Source organism: Plectropomus leopardus, chromosome 18, assembly GCF_026936395.1.
Source record: "Plectropomus leopardus strain MGB_pleo_1.0 chromosome 18, ASM2693639v1, whole genome shotgun sequence".
In the NCBI taxonomy this organism is placed as follows: Eukaryota; Metazoa; Chordata; class Actinopteri; order Perciformes; family Serranidae; genus Plectropomus; species Plectropomus leopardus.
This window is the reverse complement of record NC_142193.1, coordinates 20565025-20588785: the sequence shown is the minus strand read 5'-3', so window position 1 is coordinate 20588785 and position 23761 is coordinate 20565025. Positions and strand designations below refer to the sequence as shown.

Genomic DNA, 23761 nt, shown 5'->3' with positions numbered 1-23761 from the left:
GTCCCTTAGCAAAGTGAATATATTCCCCAAAGGTCATGAAAAGGTTGTTTATGGTGACAAAACATGAAAAAAAAACAGCCTTTCTATATAACCTGAACAAGATATTATCGGCGATACTGAGCGCAAAAAAACAGCAAACATAAACTCACAATGTCAGTTTTATTTTCTCAGCAGCGTATTAAATATTTTTGTATGTACACGTTTGAAAGTTACATAGAAAAAATATAGTATTACAGTAGGCGTGTTAGTAAGTAGCTTGGTAAATTTACTCATATATATAGTATATATATATTAGCCTCCTCTGATCCGGAGCACATACTCATCTCTTCTCTCTGAAAAAGCCTTTCTGCGTGCTGCTCTCTCTGATGGTGACTGTCAAGAAGTTCAAGGTGACATCAGTCACGGTCACCGTGTCCAGACTGGTGAAACTGGGGGTCCAGGACGAGGCTCCTCGCGTGGGCTGCTCATGGATGGATTGTGAGGAGATGACTGCAGGTTGGCAGCACTCCTTCACCTGATGGTGTCTCCGGTGCTCTTCTGTGGAGCTGCCGGGCCGATGAATGGACATCCTGCCCAAACATTTAGTCCTGTGTCCCCCCTGATGGCTTTTACGCACATCTGGGCTGAAGGCGCAGCTGTAGGACAACCTCCGCTCGCCGCTGTGTTTGGGTGATATCGTGGTCTCCTCCTGAAACCTCCTGGTCAGCTGCATGAGGCTGTGATCTGATGTCTCCCCGTGATGCAGCAAACGTCGGGACAAACCGTGCTCCTCCAGTGACCTGCTCCGTTTGGTGTCCGGCTCTGCCGAGGCGCCTCCATCATCTTCATCATACTGTAAATGCAGCTTCGGTTTGCGCCCTCTCTTTTTGGGGAACCGGACGGTTTCTTGGAGCGTCAGAGCGGCCGGTGGAGTCGGTCTGGGCCTCCTCTCTGGCTCCGGTGGTCGGACGTGGACGCTCTCTCCTCTGTTGACCGCGCTTGGTGGAAAGATTGTGGGAACCACGCTGCGCAAACCCTCCCGGGCCCTCGGTGTTATGACAGGCTCCGGAATGGGATAGGAAACCTGGATCCCCCTGGGAGCCTCTTTTCTGAATTCATACGTCTTTTCTTTGGCTTTGGCTTTGGCCTGAGGGCAGAGCAAATGCCGTTTGTGAGAGGAGGTTTCCCACAGATGAAAATCTGAAGTCTCCGGAGGAAATTTAAAGGTTTAAGTGGAGCAGCTGCAGATCTGTTTGGTTACACTGAGCCTCCAAGTCCTCGTCCTGAAGCTGCTAAACTTTTATTTTATTTTATTTTATTAAACAATGCATGTCAGATACACGAATAACCCATTTGGGTAAATTACAGATTTCTTTTTGTATCTGCCATTCCACTTGTTCCACAGTTTCAAAATGAACACGGCTGTTGTCTTATCGTGGAAATTACTAATCATTTGCATCTGCATCAGAAAGGCGAAAACATAAAATGAAACCCCGGTTAAAAAAAAAAAAAAAAAGATTGCAAAGATTCACCCACCTTCAGGAGAAACGTCTCGGGTTTCGGTCCCCTCTTCTTCGGGCCAAACAGCTCCCTTTCTCTCTCCCTGGTGAATAAAAAACATTAAAGGATTAATCACAACATATTAAGAAACACATATTTTATTTCGCCTATAATTAAATCAGGAAATCTAGTTTCCAAGTAAAGGGCAAAAATCTGGAAATGAAGTACGTTTTTTATACAGTTTTTAGGGCATTTTTAATGAGAAATAAGATTAATAATAATTAAAAACGGACGGACTAAAGCAAATAAGCTGTTTGTGATGGAAAAAGGCTTCACACATCACACCTATCTGCAGTGGAAACTCACTGATCTCACTCCTCTGATGATTAAAATGAATTCCTCTGCGAAGAAATACGATTAAATATGAAGCAGAAGTATAGTTTAAATGGACATGTTTGTGGCACAGAGTGCGCCGCGGTGCAGAGAGGCCTACTGCTGCGCTGTCAAACCCTCACCTCTCCTCGAAGGCAGCGAAGAGTCGTGCGTCCAGAATGTTTTCCTCCGGCTCCCAGGTGCTGTACCTGCGTCCACACAACGGAGAGGAGACAGTTTGTCACCACACGCCGTGCGGATCACATGTCAACGCGCACACACGCGCCGAAATACTTTTTCTTTTGTATCAAAGCGATCTGCGTGGGCTGCAATTACAGACTACGTAGCGGACAGTGACGCATGGTGAACCCAGCCATTTGCTAACGCTAGTTTAATATATCCCGGCGGGCTCGAGCGCAGACTTTTACAACACCATGACGCGAGCCAGCACACGTGCACACTGCACTACAGAACACACAGTGGGGCGATATGATGAAATAAACATCCAGGCGCTGATTAAACGACAGAGTGTGAGGTGGTGCAGTTGTGCGAGCGGCCAGGATGGAGCGCTGTCCTTCACAGCCTCGGCCACAATACTCACTTCTGAGACCAGCCCTTCCATTTCACGAGATATTCCCAGCGACCCTGCAAAACAGATCCGTAACAGATTAAGGTTAGATTGCCTGTAGGCGCAGCACAAACAAACGGTTGCGTAATAGGTGCGGAGACACAGCCTGTGGGCCACAGAAAGAAAAGCAGCGAATACCCGTCTGATTCGCCGTTTAATGATGGACTCGGCTGCGAAGACGCTCTCACCGACAGCCGAGAGCTCCATGATTCACCATGCACCTCGTTTATTTCTGTCTCTTTTATTATTTTTGGCTTCCCCGTGTCCTCTTCGGGTTGTTTAATTCCGCACATCCCATAATACGCAATCTGGAGAGGACGTCATCACGTCTTTTTCTGTTGCCAGGCACCGCAGTCGGTAGGACGGATCGCGGCGGAGCACATTGGCTCAGTTGTTGCTACGTGCTCCGGGTTTCTGAGTGGAGGGGAGGAGTCCCGCTGCTCTGGCTGCTGTACAGGAATGTCTGGCACAGTGGGGACAAGCAGAGTCAGAGGCTCCCGGAGCGGATCCACGGGCCCCATGAGGTCCCTGAGTGGGGCCCTGGAAATCCAAAAGAAAAAAAAATATATAATTTCACTTGTATGTAAAAAATAAAAAAATAAAAAATAAATAAAAAAGTCAGTGAGACTATAATGAATACTTTAAAAATGTTTCACCATCACGCACACCACATTTACACAAACATTTGCAAATATTAGTCTGTATTTGTAAAATTATGAATGAATCAACTGCAAAAAAAATAGAATTAAAATCCTCAAAAAAATAAATTTCCCTGCATATATTTTTTTTTAACCAAATGGGAACATTTATGGTCAAATTTTTGTCTCTCTCCAGGTAAAAAAAACAAAAAAAACACCCACTTTGATTATCATAGATGCATGACTGATTATTTGAAATAATTTGTTTAACACAGAACATAATTTCATTCACATTTCCAGCTTTTTGGATGCTGAATATAAAAATGAAAAAGCTACAATTTACAGCCACACCCATGCAATTGGACTTATGAGCATTCATTTTTTGCGCACATTGATGAGGCAGCACACAATCTCTCACTGTGCGCATTTACTTCAGTGCGTAGCGCGCAGACATTGGTTAATGGAGAGCGCACAAAATGATTCCAGTCGGTCGGTTTTTAATGATCATACGGGGGTGTAATTTGTTCAATCCATCGCACGTCAATAGCAAATTAAAGTCGGTTTATTTAGACTATTTATGATATGATTTTTATAAGAGGAACCAAATTACATGAAACACAAAAACGGTCCAAAACGACCGCTTGAATTCTGATTTCTTTCCATAAAAGCAAAAATATTGATTGGCTTTATAATTATAAGAGTTTGCTATTGTAAGGGGATTAATTGCATTATTTAAGTCCTGTATGAGTTTTGAATTTCGGAAAGTATTGATTCAAGATTTAACTTTAGGTTATTTCTTTAAGTGAAGTCCACCCAGCAGGGCAGAGTGGGATTTACCTATACGAGGTTGAAGTTTTGCAAAATTTAAATTATATTATTAAACCGCCTAAACTGTGTCCGGTTTGTGTGAAACAAACATTATATCTCTGTTATCAGTGGAAGAGTGTTTTTTGCCTCTTCAGAGAAAGAAGACATCACATTTGATGTGATTTAATCTTCTTTTTTCTCTTGTATAAAAATGGCCATGAGGGCCTGTTGGTTTAAAGACGACAGAGGCGACATTATTAATAGATTTTGGAAAGAATATTTTTATTATTAATATTATTATTATTATGTTTTTCTAATTTATTATTTCTGGCTGACAAAATAAAACGAAACACTCATAATTTAATTAAACCTATCATGTTTGTATTTCTGCACTCAGTTGCAAATATATTTAATTTTTTATTATATTATTATTATCATTATTATTGTAAAAATGGTCCAGCAGTCAGATTTTCTGGAATATAAGGAATAAATGTGATGAAAACGTTTGCTCAGAATTTCAATCACACATGGATTACAAATATGAAAAAAGGGGAGGTGATGTGCGGGGCTTTTCCTTCATTTTCTTTAGGCTCCATGTGCAATTTTCTACATTCAACCTTCGTAGATTTTAAATGATAAATGAAAATAAAATAATAATAAATTTGGCCCAAAGAAACCTGAGCGTATATCTTAATCTTGCTGTTTTTCTACCCGCCAAAACCTCCAGGTCATCCACATCCTCCTCTCAACTGAAATGAAGAGCAGGTCAAATAGATTGAAAATTAATTGATTAAATTTAAAATGCTCCAAACACAATGGAGATTTGGCACAATACTTTATATAGGCCTATAAATATAAATATTTTATATTTTTACCCTAATTTTCTTCCTTTTTCCCCCAGTTTGTGTATTTAAAACGAATAGACACATATCTGCAGTGTGTGCAGGCCTGTGAAACTTTAATTAATAAATGAATAAAGCAGGTTTAAAGTCCCCGCATCACTTTGGTTTTCTGCCACTAACGCGTTTTTTGGTTGAAGCTGTCACTGCGTGTGTGGGCCTGCCATCTCCTCTGACCGACAACAAATTATCTGAGGCGATTTTTAAAAGACGTTGCTGCTTTAACAGCAGAAATGTGACATTTGAAAAGATACCCTCACAGTTATTTGACACGAATTTACCACAAATAATCAGCATGATTGGAAAAAAACATTGCCTTAAAAATGCGTTTGTCTCAATTTCTTCTTCATCTGCGCTCTTAATTGTACCGTAGGCCTATATTAAGCATAAAATCCTGACTTTATTTACTTAAAATGACGTTCGTGGAAGTAAAGGTGCAGGGTTTGAATTAATTGCAATTATTTGTGAGGTTAATCACTCGTTTCCTGCAGATGTGAAGCATGAAATCGCAACATAAACAGGGAGGCGTTGTGTCCGTCTTTATTGTCGGTCACGTTTAAGATAAATCATCTATTTGCTGCTATGTGTGTAAATTCTCCGCGCTGTGGGAGCAGACAAAGGCGGGCGCGCCGCGGACAAAAGATGCGTTGTGGCTGCCGTCGAAATATGAACCACCATTTTGATAGTCATAGACTGTAGACCGACATTTCCTGTCGGTGCTATAATGGCTATAGCGTGCACGGTTCGCGTTCAGAGAGAAAGGCGGGCTGGTGCGTGCAGAGAGCAGCCTGAAAACACACACGCTGCTGCTGCGGCGGTTCTCCATATTTGGCTGCGAGTCGATGAAAGTCTGCGGGAGCCGCAATGGCGACAGGCGTACATGAATAAACAGTGCTGGCTCTGTGAGAACATTATTGGCTCTCTGGTTTCTGGGCAACTGCTGCACACTGCTCGCTGTTCACTGTCCTACTTTACCGGGCGACATTTTCTGCTGAAGGTGGCTCACACTTTAAAAAAAACGAAACCACAAGGGAAAAACTGTGAAGCTGTGGCTCAAACCTGCAGCTTTACCACAATTGAGCGCATGTTTTGGATTAGAAACAGCACATTTCTCACACTATTTTAGTTTGGGGTTTTTTTTTTTGTTTTTTTTTTTTTAGGTGACATCTATTTGTGTCTAACAGTTTTTTCTATTGCTGAGGTATTTGAAGAGAAATTACAGGTAGTTCCTCAACTAAAAAGGTGAAGTCAGGTAAAAAAGGGACACTTTTTGGTAGATTATCTAGAAAACTACCTAAAATTTTACAGGCTGCCTTTAGAGTTAACTTGTTAAGGTTATCTGCTACATTACTATGATGAAAATATATTATAAAGTAAAATCATCCAGAAACTTTGAACCTTTAAACAGGTGGAGAAGCCCAATCTCACTCTGCTGACACGTTCAGGTAAAATGGGACAACTAACTAGTGGGGTAAAATGGGACAATCAGAGTTTTTTTTTAATTAATAATTTTAATTTATCATATCATATTGTAACGACTGTTCAACTTTTCTGCTATGCTTTCACTGTTGTTTTGTTGCCTGTTTCCTTGGTGCCATATTGTCTACAAGAGACCTGTGTTTGTAACAATTATGGCTAATTTTGGACTATTGTGGCTGACATGGACTCATGGCAGCAGTGATAAAAATAGTGAAAAATGTCTGAACTGTGAAAGAGTGGCACACAAAAGCATACATCTTTTATAGCCCATGTTAGCCTACAAACATTTCCCTGCAGAAAAATGTCTCACTTTAGATTATTTTTTGTCCCATTTTTAAGTACTCTCCCATTAAAATTTAAGTCTATTGTGAAAATATTTTAATTATAGGCTAAGTCCCACACTCTACAACCATTTACTATTTTAGCTGCAGTTCTCTCATTAGCAACATATGAGAACTAACACCTCACATGGCTTTCCTTTCAAGTTCAGGGATTTGACTTGTTTCTCTGCTCACAGTATCTCAAAACAAAAAAAAAGATTATTCCATGTAAATCACATTTTTAGCAACAACTCAAGAACATGTTTGGCGACTGGCTGCTTATATTTTAAGATCCCAAGATGTACAACTTCATTTGTCCCATTTTACTTGATGTCCCATTTTACCTGACAAGCCCCTTTTCTTTCTCATTTTTAAAAAATATGACCTCTTTATTTAGATCTATTGCATGTTACATATGTACTGAGCAGCAGGCCTCCGCCGGGTCACACACAGGGCTCTAAATTATCCAAACGATCCTGCTGCTGACATGATCCTGTGAGGCTGCGAGGATGAAACCGACACTGTGCAGGCTGCTGCTGCTGCTGCTGCTGGGCACGATGATAAAGGGGGAATGTGAAACATCACACTTGGTCTATAAATATGTCCCCCCCCCCCACGCTCAACGATGTTTCAGTTTCCTACGGATGCATGAGTGACTCACACAGTTGGTTCACAGCCATGAAAGGCCTATAGAAAGCCTTTTCTCTCTCTATCTCTTTCTCTCCCTCTCTCTTACACACACACACACACACACACACACGGATCTGCAAGCTGTGTGTGTTCGTGGGTTTTGAAATTCACATTAATTGATTTCGGCTGAGAAAACGTGCGTCTCGATTGTCCCCAAACAGCAGATATACAACCTTAATTTGTTATTTTATTTACTTTTTTTCCTTTATTAAGAGGCCACATTCGGCGATATTAGACTTTTATGTTAGTTAACTCTTAATTTTCACACTTGTGCCCGTTATTTTTCCACCACGAGATCCCAGAGAGAGAGAGAGAGAGGGAGAGAGAGAGAGAGAGAGAGAGAGAGAGAGAGAGAGAAAGAGCACAAGTTGAGTAATTCTTGCGAAATTGTCGCACTATACTGACAAACTGCTAGATCCTCGAGCTCAGATTACAGATCAGTGAAGGTGATGTTAACTTTGGCCTTTACGATTTGAGAGTCATTTTCTGACTTTGGTCTTAATGTGGATTTTACGCACTTTTGCGCCGGAAAGCCACAGAGGCCATCTCTGCGCAAAGTGATTCTTACCTGGCGACAGAATGAAGATCACAGGGCAGTTCAGAGGTTTCTACATTTTAGAAAATAGGTGGAAATGCTGGAACTGAAACTATAGGGCCTCTTTCGTTTGACTGCAGTTCCTCTGATTAAAGTAGAATGAACAAGAAAGAGTATTAGTGAGTCATGTTTCTCTGTTTGTGTCACATTTTTTGATAGGCAACTCCCATGACTAAGCGCACGCACACACACACACACACACACAAAGTTCATAATTGTACAAGCTTGAGATTCCAGTAGAACAACAATTTGTGCTCTCATGTTCAGATCAGAGCCCTGCCTTCAGGCCCTGTAATGATCCTCCTTAAGTCACGTCAGTTTTATTTCTACAGTCCAATAACCAAAATCACAAATTTGCGTCATTATCTCTACAATCTGCACAGAACAGGACACTTTCTGTCCTTATAGACCAAAAATATTCAACTTGCTTTGCTTGGGGGGCATCTTTGTGAAATGACAGGAGGCCAGGGGCCAGTCGCAGAGGCCCCATAACAGTTTTAGGACATTTCTAGGACTTTACAACATTTTAAAGGATTTTAGGGCATTTATCATATTTTAGGATGTCTGGGATTTCAGGATGTTTCTCGGATTGTAGGACATTTCTAGGATTCAACAACATTTTAAGGATTTCAGGGCATTTATGGTATTTAAGGCCATTTCTAGCATTTGTATTTCTAGTATTTAAGGATGTTTCAGATTGTACGTTTCTAGAGTTTTGGGAATTTTCTAGGATTTTAGGATAATGGGGGCTGGGGTCATGGTGTACAGGGGATCCTCTGCTGGCACTTTATTGATAAACAAGCTCTATTTTCATGCTGTTTTAGTCAATCTGGCATCTTATGTATACTAAAAGTATAAAAACAATACCCAGTGTGAACCACTTTTTAAAAAAAAAATTGTGAATTAGAAAATGTTTGGGTGGCACACGGCCCTCCATTCAGATAAAGAGAAACTCTGCAAAAAAAACTCCTTCAACAGGGAAAAAATTAATGGAAGAAACCTCAGCAAGAGTAACCGAGGAGAGAAACATCTCCCTGGACGCACTGACATGCAACAGACCTCGTGTGTACAGACAATACTGACCTGACAGCTACAGCAGAGACGTCCACAACATTTGGTGAAGTCATGCAAGGTCAGCAAAAGGCCTTTCTCACCGGAGACACTTCAACATGTCACAGTAGGAACAACAGAGCTGTAAAGACAAAAAAATGAGTAAAGGATGAATCCCATTTAGCTGCTTTGACTTGAGGATCCTGCATGCTTGCTCACTGTCACCCCTCACAGGAGCATTTGAATGGAACAGAGCCAATGACAAGGCCTATTAAAGGAACAGTGTGTAATATTTTGGGGGATTTAGCGGCGTTTAGCAGTGAGGATTACAACCAGCCAAAACTTCCTTAAGCGTTTGTTGTTCAGGAGGTTTTTTTTTAGCAGGAGCTGAGTTGTCCACAGGGGTTTCTTCCTGTCTGACCAGCTAATTTAAACCAGTAAAAAAGTGAGTAAAGCAGTTTCACACCAAAATTCAGTGCTTTTTTTGGGTACTCAGTAGCTCACCTGGTGGAGAGGGTGCTCCATGTGCAACGGCTGTGTCCTTGTCCCAGTGACCACATGTTGGACTCCAACCCACAGCCCTTTGCTGCATGTCATCCCCTCTATCTCTGCCTTTCACATTCATTAATCTGACCTATCTGATAAAGGAAAAGGGCAAAAGGCAAAAAAAAAAAAAGAATCAGTGTTTCTCAGATCTGGTCATCATGGAGGGGCTGCTGACTGTGGTGGCTGACCAAAAATGCGAGAACGTGAACAGCCCTGTTAAGAGCCACTGCTTTGTCCATTTTGGGCTACTTTAGAAACATGGCTCTGCAACATGACGATCTCTATGAACAAGTACCTGCTCCCTATGTAGACTAAAACGGCTCATTCAAAGGTAACAAAAACATTTGAAGACGATTAGACACTGAAAACATACTCATAATATCATATTCAATTTCTGCTAATATAGCTCTTTAAATCCAACACACGTGACCTTTAAGTTCTTTCTTAACAGCAGAGATGTACACGTGTGTATTTAAAGATTTGCATGTGTATCTGTGAACACATCTGAACTCGCCTCTAAATTTTACTGTATGATAACACCGTAGGGAAACTGCTGTGTCATGGTGACACAGGCCTCTTAAAGCGGCAACACAGCCCTATATAGTAACTCACCCAGTGGTCTGAAAATGCCATGAAGCTTACTGCAGAAACATTATATTTAAATGGCATGTAATTGATGCCCTTAGCTGCCACACTGTGATCACCCGCTTGAAAGCCATGTGACGTCCAAATACTTACCCTCCATGACGCCTTTCTTCTTGATACAATCTCAGAATTGCATAACAGCCTTCCCTGCAGCTATGTTGTGTGTTTACATTCCTGTTCTGAGTCGAGCTGCAGTAGAAAAATAATGCATGGGCAAAGTTTTAATAATACAAGCAGCCGGTGCAGTTATGCAATACAGAGGGTCCTTTGTGCAGGATCGTTTGTGATTATGCAACATGATCTGTTTTCCTATTCATGGTTCACAACCAAGTTAGTGTTTCTAGTGTTTATTGTTCCGTTCTTTCTCCGTATGAGCAGAAAAGGCTTCATAACAACTGCAGAGCATGAACAATGATACATAAATCTCTCACTGGAACACCAGAGACGACTATGAGAGGTTTGCCAACAGAATGTTCAATATATCAACACACCAGCCGGCCAGCCAATCATCAAAACGTATCAGAGGTCAGTTCTCTTTCTTTATTGTGGAACATACCATCCAATAAGCTGTGCCAATAGCAATAACTCAACCAACTTGTGGTACTTTATATCAATCATTTTGATTTTGAACCAAGCGCGAGGCAGAATGAAGAAAAGAAAGCAAAAGATGGAGCAAACAGACTCATAATATTTTCATCAACTGTTCAGAATCAAGTGCAGCTTCTGATGCAGAGAGCATCTTTGTAATTGGTTTTGAACAAATGTCAATAAATAGACTTCATTTTATGTCATAGCATTTTAGCATTCTAACTGGTTTTGCATTAAACGTGCGTAGAAGGCAATTTAGACTCAAATACATCCAACAGCTTTGACATTTGAATACTCAGCAGCATAATCAAAACAGCTTGCACTCATTGGATCGCATGTAACAGAACACAAAAGGAGCCTCGCCACTCACATTTAATCTGTGTAACGTTAATGGTAGCTTTTTTATAAAGCAAATAGCAGTATAACGTGTTTTTCGGGTCATGTCATGAGCTTCAAAAGCAAAATGAGATGATTAATCTGTGCGACATTAGGAGGCTCCTAATGAGACTAGCAGATGTACTTTTAAAGTAACTCCAGCAGTATGAGAGGTCAACAATAATGTAATAAATTAAGTATCAATATATCGTCTTAACGGGAAGTAACACGTTTGATAAACCACACCGTTTTGTTAATGGTAACAGACCTGTGAGACGTCACATTTTGTTGAAGGTGATTGTTGAAATGTGCAGTAACCTTACAGATCGGGTTGCGACGGCATATTCTCCGACAGCTCTGCTAGACCAAAACCTGACAAAAAAAAAGGGAAAGAGCGAGACATTTCTTTGAGGTTGTTGACACAGCCAGTGTGTGTTTGCATTACACTCAGACACACCTGCTTTTTCGATTTGGATGTCATGGCTAATCATGTTTTCTCAAACAAGCCACAAACAAAACGTGCAACAAAATTCGCCAGTTCAGTCTAAGGGAACCTGTGTGGAGTAAAAAGTGACATAAGACTTAAAGAAAACGGCTGTTTCTCCTAAAGACACAAACGTATGAAAATGTAATTAAGTGCTTTCAATTTGATCTTTGATCAGCATATACTCATCAACATCCTCTCTAACTTCTATCAGGACCAAAATATGTGATATTATTTATACAAAATATGTATAAACCTTCATACATCTCAGGTTATAGGTTTGGTACAGGTATGAAACAACAGCAAAAGTATCCCATTAAGCTCCGCATGACAATAAACAGTATTTTTTTTTTTTTTAAAGTGGAATACATCCACCTGAATGCATTCGCTCAAATCCTCGAGGGCACTTTCTTGGCTACGATGTCACATTGGAGTTACAGTATAAAACATTATAAGAAACATATTGAATTTGAATGATAAATTATAAATTTCCACATATACAAAATTCTGATATTTTTACATATGCACATATTCACAAAATTCATCCAATCGGTCACTGGTAGTCCGGTTTCTTAGAAAGACACATATTCCTTGAAGGTGACGGTGAGACTGTTTGTCGTGATGTCAGTGATTATGATATTTCCCATGAACGGCGAGATTTTTTTAACAGGTGCTTCTTTTGATTTTTCTGTAGATTTCTGAGATTCTTCTATGACAGGAGGTGTTTCTGTGACCGCAGGTTCCGGCTCTATTTCCGGCTCCGCCTGCTTCTTAGTCTTTGGGCAGCTGAGATCCATCGGCTCCTCTTGGCTGCCAGAGTCTGCGACCTCATATGTACACGAGCTGCTGCGGCGTGGGCCGCTGCAATGGAGGTCCATAGGTTTGTCCTGAGGTGGCGTGACCACAGTGCTCGGGACGCTGAAGCTTCTGGATGTCAGGAAGGTTTTAGAGACGCTCCTGTCCTCTGCTGGATCTGAAAGCTTTCGTTTGCGGTCGTTGGGAAAAGATGGGATCCTGATCTGGTCGATGGACGTAGGGGTTGGGATGTTGGTGTCAACAGCCCAGGATGTTAGAGGCGAGCTGGCAGTCAGCTGAAGCGGTAGATCGTCCGGTAAATCGGCCTGACCGCGAGCCACTTCGGTGTTGTATTCCTCTGCTGTGCTTGGCGAAGGTTTGGAGAAATGTCTGTCCTTTGGGGAACACTTTATAGGATGCTCAGCGGCAGGTGGGGAGCTGCCGTTACAGAGCTCTTTGGGGATACCGTTCTCTGGGTGCTCTGCCATTTTGGTTGTGTGCGCTGGATTGTTCTCTGACAGTTTGGTGTTTTGGGGTTTCGCTTCGCCCGACGATTCCCCGTGTTTACCCTTTGCTCCGTGAACCTTGTTGCTGTCCATGTATTTGCTCATGACAATAACAATGCGTCCGTTCTTGTTTTTGTTCTTGATTATCTTCATTTTGCTGCTAACAGTGCTCGGCAGGGTCGCGTCTTTAGGGTTGGGTTTGAGGGCCTGTTCGCTCTCAGCGTCTTTAACAGCTGGTTTCCTCATCTCCACCGCCAACTCTTTGACTTTGCTCAAGCAGCCTGTGTCTTTGTCCCGAACCCATTTCTGCTGTAAAGCCAGTGGTAAGTTCCAGCCGGGATTCGGCGGTTTACTGGCCGGCTCCTGGACTTTGACCACCTCTTTGAGCCTGGAGGCCTGCGCGTCGTACATGTTGGGGTCAGGCTCGTAGTGGTGGTGCTTCTTGCTATTGAGCTGGTAGATAAACTTCTTCTTGCCGTTAGTTGGCTGGTCAGCAGGGACCTCCTGACTACTGGGCTGGTACTGGTGGTGCTTTTTGCTGTTAAGCTGGTACTGTTGAGGCTGGGGACGCTGAAACGGGACAAGATCAGACTTGAGGCTAGCCTCTGCATCCTGAGATGATTCCTCAAAACCAGCAGGGATACTGGATCTTCTGGCAAATGAGGGTACCTTGACAAGAGAGACAAAACAACAAGTTCAACATTTTACCTGTTTTTATCAAAATCTTACAGTTAAGTCAAGAATATAGTAAGCCAACTTGTAATAATAAGGACAGGAATTCTCGGATGTCTAAATGAAAAGTGAGCCAATTTAATACTGAACAGTGGTGGATGAAGTGTCAGAAAGCAACACTTGAGTAAAAGTAAAGACTTCTTAGCAGAAAATGACTTTAGTAGAAGGTAAATTCACCTTCTAGAAAATTAAAAATAGCGCATATCTTGAAGTTTCTGACATTTACTGTACTTCAGTATCAAATGTAATTTCATGATATTAAATTTAAAAAAGATATAGAGGCTGCAACATCCTGATTTTTAGTCACTAGTACATACCGATTTCTTATATAGACCAGACACATCAATGTATTTTCACCCTCCCTGCCTGGCAATCACTAATGTCTGTTAAACTCCTTCACCCATTTTGTAGCGCAGGCTTTTATGTTGAAATTGTGTGGTCTCCAAGGCCAAGATTAGATAACCCTGATGACATCACTATGACATAATCAGGGTTACTTGCTCCTCCAGAGACCACAAGAGCCATTATACAACCGTTTTCACAACTTCAGCACAACAAGCATACTACGTTTTTTAAGTAAAGTTGGTGTAGTAGCCCTTTAAGAGAGCTCTAAAGCATGCTACAGCTAAAATATGCAAACCTGCATGCCAAAATACAGTTAAAATTAAAGTTTATTGAATGCCAAAGCCTGTTGAAAATTTAAATAAACCATCCAATCAGTGCCCAGCTTATGAACCCCCTCCCACCATCTTGCCCCCTCCCCCCCTCCTCCTGTACAGACTGACCCCTCGGGCCGTCAGAGGTGCACTGCAGCGGAACGCTCAAGACGCTTTGGCTGTGACCTCGGGTCAGAGAAGTGCCACCAGACATGTCACGCTTTATCCCTGATTGCTGGCCACGTGTGACTCTGGCAGAGTGGTATGCCTCTTAAGGAGTGACACTGCATAGCAATCAGCTCTGGAAATATATAATCACATTTGGCTCAGAGTGTGGTCCTGCAAAGGCCCCGGCTAAGACAGTCAGAGCACGTCACGAGTGCCACTCTCAGCCATCTACTTTTTAAAAACAAGGAAATGAAAGAAAACATTCTCAGAAAAGACTACAATAACACGCTCTGTTTGAAACTGTGTTCTGCAGATGAAGCTATTTAGCATAAAGAAATAATGAACATGCAGATAAAACGAGTGCACTCAAGCTTGCGTAACCCCAGGCAGCAAATCCAGTTTCATGATGAGTATGCAGACAAATCCAGCTGTAGAACTTCATCCCAGCCTTACCTCTTACTGCACCTTTTCCAAAGAAATCTATTAATAACCACGAGCATAATGAGTGTAGCTCAAAAACACTTGACAGGCCTCCCCTCCCCCATTTTTGGCTTTGATAGGGTGAAACTGAAAAACAGGACAATTCCACAGAATCTGTGATGACTCATCGATGAGAAAGAGGATAATTACCTGGAGCAAAAGATGTTTTGGTTTCGGCCCCCGTTTGCGATATCCCAGCAGCTGCTCCTGCCTCTCTCTGCGAAAACAAAAGATAATTACATTTCCATGCGCTGTATTTACCTTCTACTTACAACATCACATTTGAGTGACAGTGTTTCACCTTTCTGCATTAAAAAATCTAATTATATCACAAGGAAAATTACAGGTTTGACATTTGGAGTGTTCGTTCATTTTCTTCTACCTATTCAAGGTCAAAAGTGGAATTTAGATTCGGAGGACTAATGAATGCCCACATGTGACCCGCTGCAAAGCATTATGGTCCTTATTTGCATAGCTCTCCATGGTAATCGGCCCATTCCATATTCTCATTATCCCGGAGAAATTCAATTAAGGCTACAGCGGGGAAAATCTCTCCTAGTCTTTCAAACATCCTCCCTCCTGCAGCATGCCCTTCCTTCTACATTCAATCTCTAATTAGGATCATGAGGTAGGGATGAAATGGGATAAATACAACACTGTAGACTTCTTCTGGGATACATGCTGCTGTTGAAAACATGCAAACCACCATGCTTTGTGCAACACAACGCCCACATTCTGAAAATGTAGGGTGATTAATAACCGACTAATAAACATTGCTTGTACTTGTTTTTATAAAGGGAGTAGAGAGGGAAACGTGTTATACTGACTAGACCAAGCACTGGGCCTGTCTGTGAATTATCACTCCCTGATATAAACCTTGACTCATCATTGGCTCATAAATAACCAGCAGCGGGTGAGGGCCGGCAGCACGCAGGCTTCACCGGGCATGCGTGAGCCCGGCCTATTGTTGGCCTCTTGCTGCAGATGTTCAAACTATCAGAGCTGCCAGAAAATTGCCACAATAAACAGTCCACATTTTAATGCTGTAATGTGTGCGCGATTTTCAAAACAGCGTCCAACGGGGTGACCCCTATTCACAGAAGATTTGGCAATTACAGCCTCCCTTGTCGGATCCCCTCCCCCATCCTCTGGGAGCAGAGAGGAATCCACACACACGGCGCAGAGGCAGCACTCCATGACCATCAGCAGAGAGCCACACACACACACACACACAGCTCGGCAGGCAGGCTGCGGGGGAATATGAGAGCGGTATACTGGAAACGCTGGAGAGCACTGCGTGTCAATTAGCCTTTTCAGAAATGCGAATTCCTTTCCACAGCCATCGTGTCTTTACCCAGTCCCATGAGCTGCGCGGTGGCCAACAGAGAGTGTATCTCACAGGCCTCATGAGTCCAGCAACCCAGACAAGATGTTGTGCCACGCCACGGGGCTAAAATGACAGCAGCATTAGTATTCATTAACATCTCAACCTCTGAGATTGACATTGATGGGTTTCGGATTATCTTACAGGCTTCTGTTAAACCTTCTCTTGACCCAAAGCAGGTTGTCGATTTACGCGTGCAAGGCGAGACATTCTGTTTCATTCTGTCAAAGAGGGTAGCTGTATGTTATGCTCAAACTAGTGTAATCTCTATAAACTGATTCTGTACGTATGCAAAATCTTTTGGCGATGGGACAAGACTTTATTATATGTATTGTTCTGGTTTCCGTTGGTTAGTCCATATAGTATTGACTAGTTAGGCTTGAATGACCAGAAAGTCCATGTGGAGAGGTGGAATACATTCGTCAAAATACAATCTTGGAACCCATTGACTATCGTTTGACTTATTAGTTTTGTCATTTTTATATAAAGAATCTTGAGATGTTTTTATCCAGTTGAGATCCGTTTGTTTTGGAATATGTCTTTCACATCAGTGTTTTTGTTTCCCTATGTACTTATTCTATGTTTTTTATGTCATTGTTTACTGTCAGATGTTTCACCTCCCTTAGTGGTTCAGACAGTTAACCACACCTGCCACCATAGAGCTTTTCAGTCCATATATGCGCTGGCCATAACTGGAGAACCTTTAATCTCAAAACTCTGTGCATTGGTTTGCTGTGTTTTCCAGGTTGAATGACATGTTAGTTCATAACAGTGTACAACAGGCTCTGAGGTTTATTTTCTCTGCTTTGATTGGAGTGAAGAGGTGTTACCCAATCAACAACTACTTAAATATAAATAACTGTCTATCAGATCTTTACTTATTGTACTTTTTTGTTTATATTTCACGCTTGTTTTGGCATTGTATATGTTTTCATGCAAATAAAGCCACTTTGAATCCTGTAACCCAACAGAGTGTTCAACGCAACACCATTTTAGTTTGAATAAACGCTTTGCTACATTTTGTCGGGGCTGAAAACCCCCCTGTGGGGGTTTGAGGGGGGGGGGGGTCTTAATTTCCTGCATTCTGGTGAATTTTAATGCACCAATTTGTGCATTTTGCATCAATTCATCATGCAATGTTTTTAATCTTGTCCAAACAAAAGCCCTGTGCTACTGTTGTTTTTAATGGCGGGGACAAATGCACACTGTCTTAGTAATGAGTGGGGTGTGTCCCCTGCATCCAAACCCTACACCTACAAAGCCAAAATATTGGCTCTTGCACCCAGAGGCTTTATTGTTGTCAGACCAATAGCAGATGGGCTCCAAGATTGAAACTTGAGTTGCTGAATGGTTTACTTTTTTGGCATTATATGAAATCAGCCTGCAGAAATCAAGCGCAGCTCAGCCTGTTAGCAGATCTCAGACTGGTAATAGCGATGAGACTCCCATCAGGCAGCAGCTTGGCCTCCTCTCATGAAACCACAACAAACTGCTGCTTTGTGTCTTGCACCCTAAATGAAAACAGTCAGGCTCTGAAGTGCAGCTACTAATCCAGCACCTGTCCTGCTGAAGCTTTACAAAGCACGGTCACTGGTAAAATGTGACGTGTATATGGATATGAACATATTTGCTGTTTGATCCGCAATCGCTTTAGCATTCCCACTGGCCCATCGTGCACCTTTTGTCAAAAAAGGTAGCTACTTCTGTTTTCTTTGTGAAACTGGGTCACGGTGTGCTGTGCTGGCCTCTGATTCCTGGCGCAAAATCACGTAATCAGGTGATAACTTGTTAGAATTTACATCTACATCCATGCATATTTCCTTGTGTCCGACCTTCCCATTAGTATGATTTGGGAATTCTCACTACCACATCCCCAGCCTTTTCCCCAGGAGACAGTCCTGTGGAGGAGTGGGAGGGGGATGAGGAGGGGTGGGGGGGTAGTGCTAGAGTTACAGGAGCGCCCCTCCTCCCATGCCCATATATGGTCACGGCTGAATTGGAGGCTGCTGCGGCCTCGTCCGAAGTCCACATCTCTCTCACCTGTGTTGAAACGCGACGAGGAGCCTCGGGTCAAGGATGTTTTCCTCTGGTTCCCATGTGTTGTATCTGCAGAGAGAAGAGACCAACTGTCAGAGAGCTGTCACGTGCAGACTTCCTTTTCTAACTGACACACAGGCCTGCAGCCTCACACACATTCCCACATCTTCACTATTCGTGCAGCCGGTGCACAGCGGACAGGTAGAGCATAGGTGTTTCTGCACGCTCGTTTACTCTCATTTAAATACGCACCAACTATCAGCCACATTCCCGCTACTGCGAATCAACCGCGAGGACACGCAACTGCACAGCCAACATGTCACACACAAATAGTGTGTGTGTGTATGTGTGTGTGTGTGTGTGTGTGTGCTCTCCAAACGGTCCTCCAGTACCAACATACAGTCGGCCATTTTAGCACCACTGTCTCGTAAATTCGCTGGCAGAGCAGAAATAATTAAAACGGGATTACATGGTTGTGCCTACCCCCTTCCCTCGCATAAATTAGTGAAGGCATCCGCGGATACACTGAAACACATACCGACCGCGCGCTCCCAGCCTACACACACACACACACACACACACACACACACACACACATGCACGCACACACATCAGCCACAAACACACACTGTGCGCCCTTGATGAAAACCATTTTTTAAACTAACACTTGTTTTGTTGCAATAATTATGTTTTTTTTCAAATGCAATGGTTAATAATGTGACAAAATGTTGCATTAAGACTTACTTGGGAGACCAGCCTCGCCACTTGACCAGGTACTCGATCTTGCCCTGTGATGGCAGAGAAGGAAAATTTGGTGAAGCTCGTGTCAATATTTCACCGTCCCGAGCGCGTTTCGCAAACATGCCCTCCTCTGTCTCTCTTACCTTGCGGATGCGCTTCTTTTCGATGCCCTCCACCGCAAAGACGTGCTCTCCGGCGGCGGGGAGCTCCATTCTCGCCTGGATCCGATCGCAGGAGGACGCGAGTGGGGGGAGAGAGTAGGTGAAATGTTGGCTACGCACCGTCGATGTGCCTTCCGCTCGGTGCGTACTGTGCGCGTTTGGTAGTTTTCCAGTTGTGTCCAAATCCAACTGTATTCCCTCCACCTCTCCTCCTCGCGCTCTCTCCTCTGCACACTCCACAGTCCTGGCTATGAGCTTACAGATATTCACAGTAGTGCGGCTGCGAGCAGCTCTTTTCGTGCAATAGCTTCAGCTCGGTGCATGACGTCAGGAGAGGAGGGGGAGGTGGAGACCTTGCACAGAGGTTGGGGTTTATCCCGTGCGTGCTGGACTGCGGGAGGGATATCTGGAAATTCAAATCAGTTACCACCTTACCGTCACAGCACGTATACATAAAACCCACTTGTGCAGATTTATGGTATATTTCGATAGCAAAGCTCGTGGGAACTCCTCCTCCTGCAGCTAATTCACATGAGAAAAAAATACTTTGAATTGTCTGAGTTTGCCATGTAATGTGGATGTTAATTTGAAGTGGTAGATGTATGTGCTGCTATTAAAATTCACATAACTGAACAAAAAAATAGAGAATGTGCTATAGCTGCTTCAGGTGTTTTGATGCTGCAGAACTGCACCTGGGGGAGCTGGAATGACCAATTTTGTCAACCAGTCATCTACCTCCACATCAGTCAAAAATGTTTCATAAGGAGATTTGTATAACAATAATGTCTAACACTGACAGCTATGTTTAACCAAAACTTGTTTATTACTCGAGCTGAGAAACTGATTAAAGACAAGTTCCCTTTTTGATCGTTTTTTTTTGTGTGGAAATTTCCTTTTCCCTTCAAACACCACACTTACACTTCGATCTGGTGACAGCGCCCTGCTATATAGGTCACACACACTCAGATCATCAAACCAGTGCCATGTCCTCTGGGCTTAACTGCCATTAACTTGACACATAGCAGAGGGTTGCTGTGCAGCCTTCAGCCTACCTGTGGCAACTTTCTAATGGTGCCACAGCAGCGCTCAGCTCGCCCCCCTCCTAAATTCTCCACCACTGCCCCGTTATTGGTCGTAATATCGGTTGTCTATCTGCATCCTGACAATTTAAATCCAAAAACATAAACCACATCACCACCGAGTGTGTACTCTGTGCTGTAAATGTCGTCCGCATTAAGTCACCGGATTTATGGGTACTTAATTGGAAACATGAGAGAAAACGTGAGCCGTGCGTCAAATAGCCTATCTGTGCGTAAATTGTGATTTGTGCGCGTGATTGTCACCAAAAAAGCCGCAATTCGTTTGCGTGCGTGGTACTGATCGCGTCAAGATAGAGTTAAACGAGCAAAAAAACCCGATGCTTTTCTTGCTCTAAAAATAATTCAGCACCACAAGGGTTAAAATGAAGCCTCTGAGCAGAGCGGCAGCGGCCAGCCTATTAAATACAGGCACGATATATCTCTGCCCTGCCATATAAGGCAATGGAGAAAAAGCGCCGAAATACGGCGTTTTACACTCATTAATTCCCGAGTTTCGCTCTTGAAATGTGTGCAGGAAGGGGTCAAGACTCAAACATCGCAAACATGCTCGATTTAAACTCCGTCTTTTCGCCTTATTCCTGCTTTTTCCTGTGCCCTTCAGCCGCGGCCAGGGAGCGCATACGCCCTGCTTCCCTAGCAACAGCATGAAAGGAGAGAGAGAGAGAGACGGAGAGAGAAACACAGAGAGACAGAATTTAAGTTTGTGACAAACAAACGAGCGCTTGATAAAAAAAACTGCAACAAGGACCCATCATTTCCTCAAGCATTGTTTTGTCTTTGAATAGATCTAAACGAATCGAAATGCATATTCAAAAGCTGACAGCTCTGAGAGCACTACAGAACCAAATTTTGGAGTTAGTGTGGTATTCACCGTGAGCTCTGTTTACTCACCAGGTACCCAAAATACAAATTATGTGTCATTTTGTGTTTGCGCCGGCGGGAATGACGCCTGCAGTCTGCGTCAAGACAAGAGATAATCATTTAGAAAATCCTCTGACTCAGCCTGTCGGAGTCTGTGATCTGATCACAGCTCGATATCCTCTCAATACATTGGGTTGTGCTTAAAAAAAAAAAAATCAAAAAGCTTCATCAGAGCTGGCTTCGATCACCTGACTGTAAAGAGAAACAGCGTCACCAAACACGCGAGTGACTTCTTAATTTACAGCGCTCAGATTGCACATTAAGTATGAAGGTTTGAGCAATTTCGTTCTTTAAAAAAAATACATATTTTTGCGCAAATCTTGTGCGTTTTTCACTCATGTGGCCAGATCCAAACTGCCCGAAGCACCTTGCTGATCCATGAACTTATCACAAGCTTCAAATCATAACCTCGAATTCACCAAAAACCTTTTAAGATCCCAGATATAGGGTAATCTAATCTTCTCCTTCATGAATGTGAATATTTGCAGTGATTCCGTGGTCTGCGCGCCCTCTCAGGAATGCGCTCAGGTGAGCTCGTGTCCCTTTTGCACTTGTTCACCTGTGATTTCGACGGCACGCGGTTGTGAAAAGTCGCTCAGAGTAAAATCAACCTTTTTTTGCGGAAAGGTTTGATTTTCCGACAGTTTAAAGCGAAATCTGCAGGTAAATAAAACGACACACACATTTAAAAAAAAAGCGAGAAATTCAACAGGAAGCTGGTGAAATTTAACCGATGGCAATCAGGTGATTTTGATGAGAAGTAGTTGTGGAAATTTTCTCAATTCAAATTCAACACATCAGATACGCTTCTGGTGTATTTCCCCCTTTTTTTCAGCTTTTCACGATGTGAAAATGCCTCTAAATGAACAACAACAAACACATATTCAGACAACTTTGTGGATGTTCACAAAGCTCTCAAAATTGTCCTTGTGTTCTGGAAACTTGTAGACCTTTTAATGCTCCATGAGTGCTTTATAAAAAAAAAAAAGCTTTCAGCTTTTATTTTGTCCTTGCTGAAAGCATCAAGGTCAAACAAGCTGTTATCTAAAACACGAAGATAAACTCAGGGTAAGCCAGTCTGGTTTTTTTATCTCCTGTTTGAAGGGATTTTTTCCCCCGTCAAGGTGTCATTTTGTGTCAGTGCTTTATGTCATTACTTGTTGGAAAGATAGATATACTTCCTTAAGACATGTAAAACCAGGAAATCTAGTTGAACATTAACTTTTTCTGTGAGTTTAAGGAGGTTGTCTGATTTGAGTGAGAAAGAAAATAAGTAATGCACGTAAGAATGTTTGTGGAGTGTATTTATGAGGGTGTAAATGTGCCCGTACGAGGGAACAGGGGTCAGGTTAAGTCCTGATCTCTGATCCGGTCTCAGCAGGGAGCACGGTGCAGCTCAGCCTTGTGGACTTTTTTCCATTGCAACACCCAATTTCTTTCATCATTCTCCCTATTTTTATTTTTTTCTGTTTTTCGCTCTGCATGCACACAGCTGGCTCACTTGAGAAGCAATCCACAAAATGGTGGCTCAAGGAGGGGGTGGGGTGGGGGGGCAGAAGGCCTCCCCTGCTTGGCACCCAACCACCCACAGTGCCAGGAGTGCCAACTGAGGGAATGGAGAGATGAGGGGAGGAGGAGGAGGAGGAGGAAAGCTGGGTAAGTGTGATTGATGCACAGGGCAAGGGGAAGAAAAAGGTGTGGTGGGAAGAGGAAAAGAGGAACAAAAAGGAGACGGGAAAGAAAGAAAGAGCTCTGCGTCGACCACAGCCAAGCATCCGATTCATTCCTCCACAGCGACGAGGGAGAAAAGAGTTGATTGGTTTAAGAGACAGAATGCAAGGACAGGGTTTAGAGGAGTACGCGAAGGAGGAGGAGGAGGAGGAGGGGGGGTGTTAGAAAAATGTTAAGAGGGCCCTATAGCCATTCTCACAGCGCTCAGCGGGCGGTCATTAAGCTCCACTATCAAACAGGCTCATGTAGCAAGGACATACAGATGAAACATGCACACAAAGGGCAAAGAGACAGAAGAATCGCACTGTTGCTGAAAACAACACGGAAACTCGCTGTGTGAATCACGGAGCTCCTCGGTGTAAATATGCTGTGTGATTACAACACACATTCGGGCTAATTACGCTGTAACAATAGCTATCCCTCTCCAGCGCCTGCATCTCCTTCTGCTTCAGGTGCTAACACAGAAATCTCCCGTTTCCTTTGTCTGCCCCTGACATATGTTTAATTATGATAATTGTAACAAATGAAAGCTATTAGGAAGCCATTCATCTTGGCGCTGCTGATTTTAATGCACGATGAAGATGGGGAGGGGAGGTGTGTGTGTGTGTGTGTGTGTGTGTGTGTGTGTATATGTGGGTGGGGGGTGGGGTGGGGGCAGCGGAAATTCCTCCTCCAGTGTCATTGTCACAGCCATTGTTGCACCGAGGCGACAGGTCTGCAGAGAGGGGTGCTCCTCTGCCAGGGTGGGCTCTCC

General features: G+C 43.0%; 2 protein-coding genes across 2 annotated transcripts; both read right to left on the bottom strand.

The window, feature by feature from the left end:
• Window positions 1-140: 140 nt before the first annotated feature.
• Window positions 141-9595, bottom strand: cbx8a (chromobox homolog 8a (Pc class homolog, Drosophila)). The gene is made up of 7 exons (XM_088069489.1): window positions 9462-9595; window positions 8991-9099; window positions 2618-3019; window positions 2453-2496; window positions 1995-2060; window positions 1516-1582; window positions 141-1126 (listed from the first exon to the last, which is right to left on the bottom strand). The coding sequence occupies exons 3-7, from the start codon at window positions 2684-2686 to the stop codon at window positions 320-322; spliced, it is 1053 nt and encodes a 350-aa protein (XP_087925615.1). The 5' UTR covers window positions 2687-3019; window positions 8991-9099; window positions 9462-9595; the 3' UTR covers window positions 141-319.
• A 1079-nt stretch (window positions 9596-10674) lies between these two features.
• cbx4 (chromobox homolog 4 (Pc class homolog, Drosophila)) lies at window positions 10675-20079 on the bottom strand. The gene is made up of 5 exons (XM_042505425.2): window positions 19238-20079; window positions 19098-19141; window positions 18357-18422; window positions 15083-15149; window positions 10675-13565 (listed from the first exon to the last, which is right to left on the bottom strand). The coding sequence occupies exons 1-5, from the start codon at window positions 19304-19306 to the stop codon at window positions 12168-12170; spliced, it is 1644 nt and encodes a 547-aa protein (XP_042361359.2). The 5' UTR covers window positions 19307-20079; the 3' UTR covers window positions 10675-12167.
• Window positions 20080-23761: the final 3682 nt, after the last annotated feature.

Coding starts and splice junctions, on each gene's coding strand:
- cbx4 (XM_042505425.2), bottom strand. CDS start 19,306: ATGGAGCTCCCCGCCGCCGGAGAGCACGTCTTTGCGGTGGAGGGCATC. Junction 15,150..18,356: donor CTCGTCGCGTTTCAACACAG/GTGAGAGAGATG, acceptor TTGTTTTCGCAG/AGAGAGGCAGGAGCAGCTGC. Junction 13,566..15,082: donor CAAAACATCTTTTGCTCCAG/GTAATTATCCTC, acceptor TCTCTTGTCAAG/GTACCCTCATTTGCCAGAAG.
- cbx8a (XM_088069489.1), bottom strand. CDS start 2,686: ATGGAGCTCTCGGCTGTCGGTGAGAGCGTCTTCGCAGCCGAGTCCATC. Junction 2,061..2,452: donor TGGAAGGGCTGGTCTCAGAA/GTGAGTATTGTG, acceptor GTGTGGACGCAG/GTACAGCACCTGGGAGCCGG. Junction 1,127..1,515: donor CCGAGACGTTTCTCCTGAAG/GTGGGTGAATCT, acceptor CTCTGCCCTCAG/GCCAAAGCCAAAGCCAAAGA.